General features: G+C 54.5%; 1 protein-coding gene across 1 annotated transcript in view; it reads right to left on the bottom strand.

The window, feature by feature from the left end:
* The window catches only part of XKR6 (XK related 6), a 126,105-nt gene extending 117,326 nt beyond the window's left edge, over positions 1-8,779 (bottom strand). Inside the window, exon 1 of the mRNA XM_084513643.1 lies at positions 8,045-8,779. Coding sequence (XP_084369769.1) covers positions 8,045-8,742 — 698 coding nt within the window. The 5' untranslated portion in view covers positions 8,743-8,779. The remainder of the gene's footprint in view (positions 1-8,044) is intronic.
* Between the last annotated feature and the right edge of the window lie 4,045 nt (positions 8,780-12,824).

Below are 12,824 nucleotides of genomic sequence, written 5' to 3'. Positions count from 1 at the left end.
AAGCAAAATATTCAATTAGGAAAAATTACCCTAATTGCAGGTTCTGTTTTATCCCTCCGTTAAAAGCCAGGAAGCGCCTCCAAAGATCGCTGAGCCGGGCGACGGAGCTCGGTGCTGCTTAATATTTTTAATATACATCCAGGGGGGGGAATTTAATTCAGATATGCAGATCTGCAGCCCCTCTCCCCCATGCCAAGGGTTGTGCTGAGACTGGCCACAACTTCGGAGAGGTGCCAGCACAGCTCCAAGGTGAAGGAAGGCGTCGAGCACAGCTCGGTGTGTGCTGATGCGTCCTTAAAAGTGCGTTGCCTGCACCATGCAGCGCTCACATCTGATTTTTTTTAATTATTCTTGGAGGAAAACGCCCAATTTTGGCTCCCTGAATGTCACATAAAATCCTCATGGGAACGTAAAATGATGCCCTTTGGCTCTAAGAGCACCTGAATCCCACCTGAAGGGATTTCCATCCAGCCACCCTTGCTGCAGGAGGGGGTTTTTGGTCTCCTCCTCCTCCTCTCCACCAGGCTGCAGCTTGCCGAGCACCACGCCACGAGATAAGTGAATCTGCTGTTCGGGAGCCCTTCATCCCTTTAATTAAACAAATTAATATCGCCGCTCCCTATCACGTAGCCTCTATTATCTTTTGTGAACTCCTCCAATTCCGTTGTAAAGATACATTGAAAAAGCCCTAATTGAGATAATCTCTGGAATTCAAGGCTCGGTGTATTTTTAGTCCTTTTTTTTTTTAAAAAAAAAAAAAAACTCTTTTCCCTTTGTTTCTGGAATGCCTCCCATCCTTTCCTCCCCTGCCAGACTGTTTACATTATTTAAATGCCTTCTGCTTATACCACTCTTTACAATTTTCACTTCAACAGCATCGGCCTCCGTTGCTCATTTTTTTTTCACCCCCCCCCATTCGCTGAGACAGAACTGGGATGAATTCCAACCCCAAACTCCAAGCCGCTCCCGGTGCTTTGCTGCTGTCTTCTGTGGCTGGCGATGCCTTCCTGGCAGCCCTCTCATGCAGGGCTCCCCGTTTGTGCCAGGGAAATGAGCACAAAGGGTTAAACTGCTCTTTTTTTAACAGCAGAAACTGAAGAAAAGGGTATTTCCCCTGACACCGGAGTGCTGTGCACGCTGGCAGGGCTGTCTGCCACCCCTTTTAGGGGCCGGGTGCTCCTCCAGCACCCTCCGTGCCCTCCTGCCCCGCAGAAACCCCACTGAGACCCCACTGCTGGCTGTGGGATGCTCCAGCTGCCGGCCACACCACGCTGCTTCTTTGGGGAGATTTGTTTTTTCTCCAGGCTTCACTAAAAAGGTGACGAGGTGCCAGAGCTCTGCCGGTTCTGCGAGAGATCCTACATGCCCCCGGAGTCACCTAAGGACAGATTGTGAATATTTCACGGGCCAACCCCAGCCCTGTCCCCATTTCCTCGGGGTCTGGCTCGGGAAAAGCACCTCAATACCCTAACACAGCCGTAGCAGGTCCGGGTCCCATCATCAGAAGCCGTGGGTCAACAAAGTCACAGCATTTGGTGGTGTTTTTTTTTTGGTTGTAGCTTTAATTCCAATTTATTTTGAGCTCTGGCTGATAACAAAACATTTCTCTGATTCACAGTTCCCCCTGCGTAAAGGCTCGCGGGTGTCACAGCCTTATAGTACCGGCTTCCAAGGCAGCAAGGTGCTAAAAATCAAGGCAGGATTCGAGGGAAATAAAGCACAGGGAGAGTGCTTTAGGGATCCTTTAGGGATATTCTGAGGGATCCAGACTTCTCCGTGGGCTCCCTTCGTTCCCCGAGGAAAACTGCACATTCGACGTCCAATTTCTTTCCCTCGCGGTCTCGAGGCAGCCAGAGCAGCTCTCTCCTCCACGGAGCTGCTTTATCACCATCAGTTCTTCCTCCGTCCTTTTCATTAAAGGAAATGCTCCCTGAATAACCTACATTTACACCCAGAAGGAGAACCACGGCAAGGAATAAAAGCAGCTCCGTGCAGCTCGCAGCAAAATGGAAGTGTCTAGAAAGGTGGAAGACGGAGGGGTGAGTGTTTTGGCACGCAAAGAAGCTGCCTCTCCCCCAGCCCTTTGCACCCTGCCTCCCCTCTGCCTCTGATCCCACTGGTGTTAGAAATAAAACTGTAGGGAACGTGGAGAAAAAAAAAGGGTAAAAAAAGGCACAATTGTCTGCCCTAGAGCTCGGCATGGAGCAACCAGAAAGGGGATGCTGGGGTCAAAGGGTTTAGGGAAGCGGGGTGCCAGCCTGCTCCCAAGAGGATGGTTTTTGGAGAGATTTCAGACTCCTGGGCTCTCAGAAGTGCCTCACGCCGCTGTCCTGGCCCCTAAAGATGAGGAATTATTATGCTGGCTCCCTCAGGAAGAAGATTAGGGCCCCAAAGCACTCCTGCATCCCCACGTAGCCTGGTGGGGATGCAATGAGCCCTCACTGCCACGCCAATGCCTTGCCAACGGAGCGCCACGTCTACCTTCCTCAAAACACTGCTGAAATCCACTTTCTGCCCCAAATCCTGCCCCTTTGCCCCCACATACCCTGCTGTGATTCAGAACAGCCCAAGTACCTGGACGGGGAGCTCCCAGCAGGTCGGGGCAGAGCCCAAAGAGAAGAAGGCTTGGAGGCAAACTCTGCCCTCCCCAGGCTGGCGCAGCAGAGCTGCTCCAACATCTGTGGTTTGACCCCCTCTAGTGGGTAGCACTCCACAAGACACGGAGCCTCGCCACCACCCCAAAACCAATAAAGACCCTACCCAAGTGAGAAAGCCTCTTTTCTTGCTGGTATCATGATTTGGGATGAGTATTCGCCCCCACAAACTCCCCTACCTGTGCTTTAGGTGGGCCATCCTTGGCGTGTTTTAATTTAGGCAGCCCGGCTCTGACGGAGATCCTACAGAAAACCCTTCGAAATTGGGACAGGGGAGGAAAGGTTGGGTAAAAATCTTACGCCCCAGACGTGATTTTGGAGGGAGAGCATATTTAAGCATCCATCCCAGCACGTCCTCCCTCTGCCAACTTGTCGAAAGCTGACAAAACTCCGTACTCTCCGAGCAAGCTGTTAAAACTTGGCGAAGGGGGAAAACTGAGCTGCCAGACAAGCTAACCAGAGAAAGCTGAAAGAAAAAACGCAAAAAACACTAATTCGGGAGTGCCAGGGCAGGCAGGAAATTCACAGCAAGGCTCTGTGGGGTTGAACATCCCAAAGCAAGACAGCGAGGGGGTGTCAGGGCAGCAACTTGGCTGTTTGACACGCTGCTGGCCCCCACGCCAAGGGATTTGGGCTGGCGTCTCAGGAGTTGTAGCTGCCGGTTTCTAAATCAGCTCAATTTGCAGATTCCCAGCTCCCAGTTCATCCCAGAGCAAAGTATTTTAGCAAAGCCCGAACCCACTCATCACGCAGTCATTAAATACCACGTCTTCCTTTTAAAGCCATCGATTCATCCTTCCACCTCCGGGCACGCCGAACGAGGAACAAGTCAGAGATTTGGTCTTTCCACTAATAACCAAGATGGCAAGCCGTCGCTTAAACTTTAGGATTTTTTTCCCTTAAACACACACACACGGCGATTTAATGTCAAAACAGTGACTGGAGCGTGTTTTTTTTTCTTTTTAGCACACGGTTTTTCTTCTAAATATGTATTCAGACCAAATTTAACACCAAAACCCATAAATATCTTGCACTCGAGTCACGAACCTTACCATCACTGCCAGCTACCAGACACGGCGAGATTTTCGGGCGAGCTCGTGTCAGCTCAGCCCCCACATGCTTAATCCAATGGAATTCAATGATGTTTTTTTTTTAATAGCAACGCCAAGGATTGTGCTTCAATCCCTCTGCTCCTCGACAGCAACCGTGACCCACTGACCAGGATAAAAAGGTTCAAGAAAGGTGCATCGGGTGCAGGACTGTCACAAACACCCCTCGCAAAATGAGCGACCTCTGCTTGCTTGAAGTCCTCGAGGTAAGCTCGGGGATCGAGATGAAAGGGTGAAAACGGGAGATTTGTGAGGGAAAAAATCCCCCGGGTACCAGTGGGAAGGTAATTTGGGATCGTGGCACTTCAAGCATCAATTAAAATCGCGGTGTGCCCACGTGTGTACACACACGCGCGCGCTTTCACCACGTCTGTGTACTTTCTTTCCAGCAGCCGCTGTAGGTGGGCAGCATTAACACAGCCTCAGGCTCTCGGCTGAGCAAAAAAAGAAAAAAAAAAAACAAAAACAAGGCAAGAAACCAAGAAACCCGAAATATCCGCCCAGTACTCCCACTAAGCCCCAGCGCTCGCTCCCTGGGCAGGGGAACTGAGGACAGCCCTCATCACGCCCCGTGCAGCCGCAGCGTGTTGCCGTTCTCATGCAGGAAAGCAGGCTGGGTGCACGACGAGCTGAACTTTCATCCTTCTGGGTCTTCCCCCTCCATCCCCACATTATCAGAGTCTTACCAGCACGAAGAGATTTAGCCACGAGTCCCATCACCGCGTCCCAGATTAATTTTAACAGCACTCGCAATGGCTAGAGTGGGGATGGGAGAAAATGCCTTCGTGGAGGCAAGCTCACAGACACCGGGAAGTTATTCTGGCTTCGGTCGGGTGCTGGGAGGCAGCTTCATGCTGCTCGCCCTGCTCAGCGTGCCCTAAAAAGCCGGAGCCAGGCGCTAGGGTGGTTGGCGACCAACAGGAGAGGAAGCTCCCTCATTTTACCTAGCGTGGTTTGCTCTGCAGAGCTCCTTTCCAGTCCCTTTCGGCAGTCCCAGCCCCGCGCCGTCTCAGAAGCGAATATTTTTTCTCTGCATTGACAAAAAGCCTGGGTAATTTGAGCCTGGGTCCTTCGTATTCCCCCCCCCAAAATTCCCCCTCTGCCGGCGCCGCTTCGGTGTCCCCCTCCCCACCCGCTCACTCGAGCGTGCCGGGGGATGTTTTTGCCAATGCAGACTCACACCGCGGCTAATACATAATCATTTCTTCCTCCTGACTCCAGGAGGGGAGAAATCCAACTTGCCAGAGGTGCCTCTGCGTCGCTGAATTGCTTTTGCTGACGGGATCAGCGCTTGGGAGCAGTAGGGACAGCAGGAGAAGGGGTCGCGCACCAATTCATCACCCTCGTACACGCCACACAACCCCCTTCTCATCATCCCTCGGCCCAAAAGGAAATAAAATATCCCCCCCAACACGACGAGAAGTCGAGCACAGACGTGTGGTGAGCGTTACAGGAATGACATTGAAGATGCAGAAGGAATACGTGCCTGCTGTTGCGCGGCTCCAGGGGCCGATCCCCCAGGTATACATTTCGCGCGCCCTCCCCACGCAGCTCCCCCGCCCCTCCGCCCCCTCAGCTCTTTGGAAAATAAAAAAAATAAATAAAATAATAAAAAAATAATAATAAAAAAGAAATCTTTGATGGGTATATTCATTTTATCTCAAGAGCGGTGTCCTCAGAAGAGGTGTCAAGGCCCTCCCCTGCCTCCACCCACGCAGCCCTCCTCCCCCAGGCTCCAGCGTGCTGTCTCCATCTTAACTCCAGCCACTTCTCCACTGATTTCATTAGGCAGCAGGCTTAACCCCTTCCGCTAGCCAGATGGAAAAAGAAAAAGAGAGAAAAAAAATAATAAAATAAAGGACTTCCCCATCAATCATCGCCTTCTGCTTTCCCCCTTCCCCTCTCCTCTCGCCCAGACCCCGATGATGAATTCCTCCCGGCCACCCGTCGGGGTGATTTTTTGCCCTGTTTGTTCGGGCTGGAGATGCCGATGCGGGGATGTTAACCCCCCCTCCCTGCAAGCCCCTCCGCTGCCTCATCGTGAAGTGCTTCAAAAAAAAAATCCAGCATCTTCTGCCTGTGTTTTATTTCAAAAGCCACCAAGCCCCACAGCCAGCCCCCATCCCTCCAACCTCCCTATATATGTGTGTGTGTGGGGTGGGAGGGCGCGTGCAGCACCCCAATGCCACCACCCGGAGCCTTCCCTGTGGCCTCCATCGCCCCAAACCTCCTTCTCCTTCCATCTTCTTACCCCACGTCCCCTCCTGGAGGACGCCGGGCCACGCCGGGTCTTTACGGCTGTCCTTACACCACCCCTTTCCGCAGAAATGCCGGGCGGCTGTGCAGGCGGTTGTATCTCCGGGCTTTCATCCCGGAGAATCCCTCCCTGCCTCTCCTCTTAAACCTTTTTTCAGAGGGGATAACGCGGCTGGCAGCTCGGGTTGGGGGATGTCCTTCGATTCCCCCTGACCCTATAGATGTCCCCCCCTCAGCCCCGTCCCCTCAGCGGCAGCTCCTCTGCCCCAGGGCCTCTCCGGGGGAGCAGTCCCCGTCTCTGACCTTCAGCCTGGCGCTGGCAACCCGAAAAATGTCCCCACAACCCCGCCGGGGAGAAGGTTTCTTCCTTCCCCTCAGCAGGGCCGAGGCTTCACTCTGCGTTTCTCTTCAGGGAATGGGGGTGAGCCGTGAGGGCCCCCCTCTGTGTGGGGTGAAGCTTGTGGGGTACGGATGCGACCCTCATTGGGGTCACCCCCGGGCCTACATCCATGCTGGCACCAGGAAAGGTGTCAGCGTCCCCCACAGCACCTGTAGGGGAGAGCAGCCCCATATTTACCCCCCAAGTCCTGCCCCAGCCCCATAGGGCAGCAAGAGCCCACCCCTGAGGCACCGTTTACAACCCCGAGGAGCAAGGACCCCCTTCGACCCTCCATGTTTTTGGGTTTGAGGGGACAGCAGCCCACGTTCAGCCACCCCCCAGACTCATTTTGGGGGAAATCTCTCCTCAGCTAAGCGGGGGTGACCCCAAACCTCCCCTCAACCCACACGTGAGGGGCACTGACCCACGTCCAGCTCAGACCATGTGGCGACAGCAAACCCCAGTCCCAACCATCTTAGCCCCACGGACACGTTTTAAGGGGATTTTTCTTCCTTTTGAGCATCCCCTCAGTAAAAGCAGGGCCCCCACACCTCCTCCAGCCGGGGGAGCACTGCCCCATGGCCACCGAGCCGTGCCCCCTGCCAGGCCATGAGGTGACAGTGACTCCTGTTTCCCCCACCTCAGCCCCACAGACCCATTGCAGGGGCATCTCCACTCACCCTATAGGGCAGAAACCCCTCGTTCCCCATATAGGGGGCACTGACCACATCCACCTTGGACCTACAAGGTAACACTGACCCACGTCCACCTCAGACCATGAGGAGATCGCAGCACCCACAGACCCACCTCACCAAAGGGACAGTGCCCCACGTCCACAATGGACCATGAGGTGGCAGTGATCCCATTTCCCCAAAAGACACTGCCCCATGTCCAGGTTGGACCATAAGGTGACGCTGCCCCACGTCCCCATTAGACCATGAGGTGGTGCTGACCCTCATCTCCCCAAGAGACGAGGGTCCGGATGGGACCACGAGGTGCCACTGCCCCACGCCCCCATTAAACCACGAGGTCGCCATGCCCCTCATCTCCCCAAAAACCCCACATCCCGGCTGCACCGTGTGGCTCGGTGACCCCCAGCAGATGCCACCCCACGTTACACCAGGGGGTACGGGCACCCCAAATCTCCCACCCCACAGATGCCCACCACCGCCTCCCCTCCCTCTGCATCCCCCTGGGGGCAGTCTCCCCATAACCAGAGGGGGTCTCCCCATAACCGAGGGGGGTCTCCCCATAACCGGAGCGGTATCCCCATAACCAGAGGGGGTCTCCCCATAACCTGGGGGTTCTCCCCATAACCAGAGGGGGTCCCCCCCTAACCAGAGGGGGTCTCCCCATAAACAGGGGCAGTCGCCCCATAACCGAGGGCATCTCCCCATAACCAAGGGGGTCTCCCCACAACCGGGGGGGGTCTCCCCATGACCGGAGTGATCTCCCCACAACCGGGGGGCATCTCCCCGTAACTGGGGTGATCTCCCCATAACTGGGGGAGTCTCCCCATCACCAGAGGGGGTCTCCCCATAACCGGAGCGGTCTCCCCACAACCGGGGGGCGTCTCCCCATAACCGGAGGGGGTCTCCCCACAACCGAGGCTGTCTCCCCATAACCGGGGGCGGTCTCCCCCTTACCTCCAGACCTGTCCCATCTGCAGCAGGTGGATGACGGACTGCCAGACCCAGACGGAGATCCTGCAGAGGCGCTGCGCCCCGGGGGTGGCGGGTCCCCCCCGGCGGCCGACGGCCCCCATCATGGGCGGCCCGCGGCTGCTGAGCCCCTGCACGGCCCCCAGCCCTCCGCCCGTGTAGTCCTGCACGAACCAGCGAAAGCTGAGGATCTGCACCAGCACCGAGGGCAGGAGCACGAAGGCCAGCGTCAGGCCGCACCAGACGTAGTCCCGCCGGCCGTAGTGGTGCAGCGCCAGCCACAGGTCCGTGCCCACGTCCCCCAGCAGCACCAGCAGCGCCAGCACGATCCACAGGCAGTCCAGCCACGGCCGCTCGCCCGCCCCGCCGACCTCCGCAGCCCGCGGCGGCCCCTCGTCGGCGGGGCGCGGGGCCAGCGGCTCGGCGGTGCCGGCGCCGGTGGTAACAGCGGCAGCAGCCGCCCTGCCGAAGAGATTCCGCAGGCAGGCGCTCCGGCAGCCCCAGTAGCACGACGACGTGTTGCAGCAGTGGCAGATGTGCAGGGAGCTGCTGCCGCCCGGCTCCTCCGCTCCTTCCCCCGGCGCCGCCCCGACGCCCGCCGCGGACGCCTCGTCCAGGTTGTGCAGCTGGGCGAAGCCTCCCCCACCACCGCCACCGCCGCCGCCATCCGACTTGGCCGCCATCTTCTCGCAGCCTCCGCCGCGTCCCCGGCCCCTTCGCCGGGCGCGCTGCCTCGCTCGGCCCCCCCCGTCCCCGCTTGCCGGAGCCCCCCCAGCCCGCCTGCCGCCTGCCTCCCCCCTCCTCCTGCCTCCCCTCCTTGCCCGCCCGCTGCTTCCGGGGGTGGCGCTTCCCCAGCCCCACAGCAGCCCGGCCCGGGCCGCCTAGCGACCGAGCGGGGCAGCGCCGGGCTGAGGCGAAGCTTCCCTTCACTCCCTCCCTTCACTCCCTGCCTCCTTCCTCTCGCTGTGGTGGGGAGTTAAGGGTTGTAGGGAGCCCCCCCCCTCGGTGTCCCTACAGCCCCGTGATGTGGTGGCTCGCTCTCTTGCATTCCGTTTGGGGGATGCGGATTGCACGCCCTGTCCTTACGGGGTCAGGCAATGTCACTGTGTCCCCCCCCACACACCCCGCACATCAGTGCCACACTTCACCCAAGTGCTTGTCCCTTGCTCTCTTACCCCTTTTGGGATCGCCCACCCTGTTCTTATGGGGTCAGGCAAACCCACTGTGTCCCCCACACATCATTATCCCACTTCACCAAAGTCCTGATCCCTTGCTCTCTTCCCTCTTTTGGGGGACACTTGCTCACCCACTCTGTTCTTACGGGGTAAGGTAAACCCACTGGGACCCCCTCATACCCCACACATCATTATCCCACTTCACCCAAGTGCTTGTCCCTCACTCTCTTACCCCTTTTGGGGGACACTTGCTCACCCCCCCTGTTCTTACAGGGTCAGGCAAACCCACCAGGACCCCCTAACAGCCCACACATCATTATCCCACTTCACAAAGTCCTGGTTCCTTGCTCTCTTCCCTCTTTTGTGGGACACTTAATTTCACACCCTGTCCTTACCAGGTCAGGCAAACCCACTGGGACCCCCCCACACCCCACACATCATTATCCCACTTCACCCAAATTCTGGTCCCTTGCTCTCTTCCCCCTTTTAGGAACACTTACTTGCACACCCTGCTCTTATGGGGTCAGGCAAACCATCTGGGTCCCCCTCACAGCCCCAGGTCCCTGCTGCAGGGCACAAACTGCAGGTGAGCTCTGGTTTTTGGGGTCTGCCAGGGGCTCAACAGCACCCTGAGGCCAGTGGTTTGGCCAAGGAGCCGCTGGCAGGCTGGGTGGACACATCCAGGTCCTTCCACACTTGGTTCCCTTTCTACCCGTTTACATTTGTTCACTGCATCCATCTCCTCTGTGCTGTCTTGTGCTGTCCTCTGTAGGTTATCATCTCTCTGCTGATTTATTTTTCCCATTCAGTGAGCACGCTCCTTCCTGATGCTCCTTCTCCAGCTCTTTTACTCTCCTGTGGGCTCTCCTGCCTCTTTCTCTGTGTTTGATTTTTTGTTTAATCGTGGCAAAACATCAGGGCTAACAGGTTCAGGGCTGATAGATACAGGGCTCCAGAACTTGCCAAAGCTGCTGCTTTGCAGAGTCTGATTTTCAACGGAGGGGAAAAAAAAAAAAAAAAAAAAAAAAACAAAGGTAGAAAGATGCAAAAGTGCAGATAAAAATGCTTTTTCCAGCAAGGAAAAAAATAAAATGAATTTTGCAAAGAGTCAGAGGACTTGCGAATATTAAATAACCTGTCTGGGAAGGACGTATTTGGCCTTTCCAAGTGGTGCCTAAGGAGTTCAAAAGTTTCACGAAGTCCTGAAAGGGACTTGAAACAGGTCTTGAAACAGTTGGATCCTCCTGTAGCAGGGGAACAGAAGAAAGGAAATGGAAAGCGAAGCTTGGCGCATTGTCCAGATGACAGCCCTCTGATGCTCGTCTGCATGTGGCCGAATCAAAGTCATTTGCACCGCCTGCAGCTCCAGCCCAAAGTTCTTCAAAGGGAGCAAACTCGTATTACGGATATAATGGGATCGGCGAGGACATGACCCCGCAGCCCCCGTGACGATGAATTCAAACATTGCGGCTCGGCCCTTATTTTCTGCTGACTTAAGCCGTGGCATGTGGCTGGCGTGAAATATCAATACGGAAAGAAATGAGAGGAGCGCCAGCCCTTAGCTCAAGCCAGATGAATGCACGGGCTTAAGACATGTATGATTAGATATATATGTAACAAAAAAAAAAAAAACACTCTCCTGTTTGGCATCGTAAAACCCGAGCTGTAAACATGTACGTTCATTCTCACAGCGCCGAGGAACGAGGACTCTGCCACCTCTGTGCTAGGGGGACAGGCACGTGGACTAAGCTCAAACTTTTGTTTTGCAGTACGATGAGCTATAAATGGAAGCGTTCCTCACTCCTGCCAACTTTCCAAAGTAGCAAATTTGCCACATATGATTTGAAAACAAAACAGCGACGATAACAAAAGCCAGCACCGAAGCAATGAAACTATTTGCTCTTATTATTTAAATAGAAGTGTAGGTGCACGCGGCGTGCTGTGAACCAATGAAGGGACGGAAGACTCATCTGTTTTGATACAAAAACAGCCCAAACTTGTGCGATGAGACATACGGGTGGGAGAAGACAGCAGTTTGGGATCGTAGCGTTGGCACGCTAAATGAGAAAAGCAGTTGCTTGGGCAATATGTGACATGAGGTAATACGCTGTCGAGGTTGCCTCTGAATTTCTCAGTGCAGTTGTGGCCACCTGTGTCCAAGAAGGGTGAGTTCAGGCTGAAGCACGTTCAGGGAAGAGCTGGGAGTTGTCCGAGATCAGGGCTTTCCTTCTGCTGGGGACTGAAAGAATTTGGCTTGTTTCATTTAGCAAAAAAATGAGAATGGGAAGGGAATGTTTTCTGCCTGTAAATGCATCCTGGAAAGTAAATGCAAGCAAAGGGGAAGGTGCTGTGGCACTGAAGGGCAGCAGCAGAAGAGTAAATGAGTAGGAACTGACCGTGAATATATTTAGTCTAGAAACTGGAAGATCCTTCCAGTAGGAGCAACAGAGAGAGGGGGTTAAAAATAAAATCTCTAGCTGGTTTTAACACGTAGTTTCTTAATTTTACAAGGGAATTGCATACCAGCATGAAACAACAAACAGTTGGCATGAAGGACCTTGAAAGGTTTTCCAGCCCAAAGCGTCTGTCCTTGGAAAGATCTTGTCCATTTTGATGCGTGGTACACTCCGCTCCTTCCTGCATCAGGCGATGAGTCATGGTTACATGACTCCGTGGGTGGCCAGAAGTGATATCTCCACCGCTTTACATCTTAATTCCTGATCATCCCATGATGTTCTCCAGCTCCTGCTCACCCACTTCGTACGCAGCAGAACCGCGGCCGTGCCCAAAGCACCCCACGACCCCCTCATGTCCCCGCTACCTGCAGCCACCGCTGGATGGTCATTTTGGCCAAGGGTGTGGGAGAGATGCTCTGCCCCTTCAACCAAGCTCTTTTATGGCCCTCACGGAGAGCAAAAGGAGCCATTAGTCAGAGCTTGTTTCTTTTATTAGCCAACATTATGTATTTTTATGTTTTGGGCTTTTTTTTGGAAGTGGTGAGTGTCAATCACACCCATGTTGATGTCTCTCTTTACTCATGTGTTCGAGAAGGAAAAGCTTTTCTCGGTGCTTCGTGGTGACCCACGCTTCCATCACCTTGAGGCACTCGTGTCCAGAGGTTTGAGGGAACTCTGGCTGGCCCTTAGCTCTGCAAGTACTCATAAAACATATTTAGCAAGGGGTTTTCTCTTGATTCAGTCAAAGCTGATCTAAACCCTCTACTTTTTGTCTGCATTTTATGTTTTTCAGAAGCAGCGCCGAGACACCAGGAAGGGGAGGCATGGCTGGTGCTCCAGCAGCACCCAGCAAACCACAGCATGGAATCGTGCCCTTCGTGTGCCGGTTGGTTAAAGGCTTTTTTTGTCCCGATCAATACAGTAATTGAGCTGTGTGGTCTTCCATCTTCCAGGCATTTATTCAGATCAGGGGAACAAACACTATATATAGAGAGGTATGTAAGCCAGAATCAGCGTAGTGTAAATCTGGAACTGGCTCATTTCAATAACTGGGGGATCCAGCTGAGCGTCTGGTGTACGTGGAGTGCTCCGTTACCAGCACAGATAATTACAATTAATGGGGATTTACTTTAA

The sequence above is a fragment of the Aythya ferina genome (genome assembly GCF_964211825.1).
Source record: "Aythya ferina genome assembly, chromosome: 3".
In the NCBI taxonomy this organism is placed as follows: domain Eukaryota; kingdom Metazoa; phylum Chordata; class Aves; order Anseriformes; family Anatidae; genus Aythya; species Aythya ferina.
Note: the sequence above shows the minus strand (reverse complement) of the source record. Positions and strands in the feature narration are given on the sequence as shown.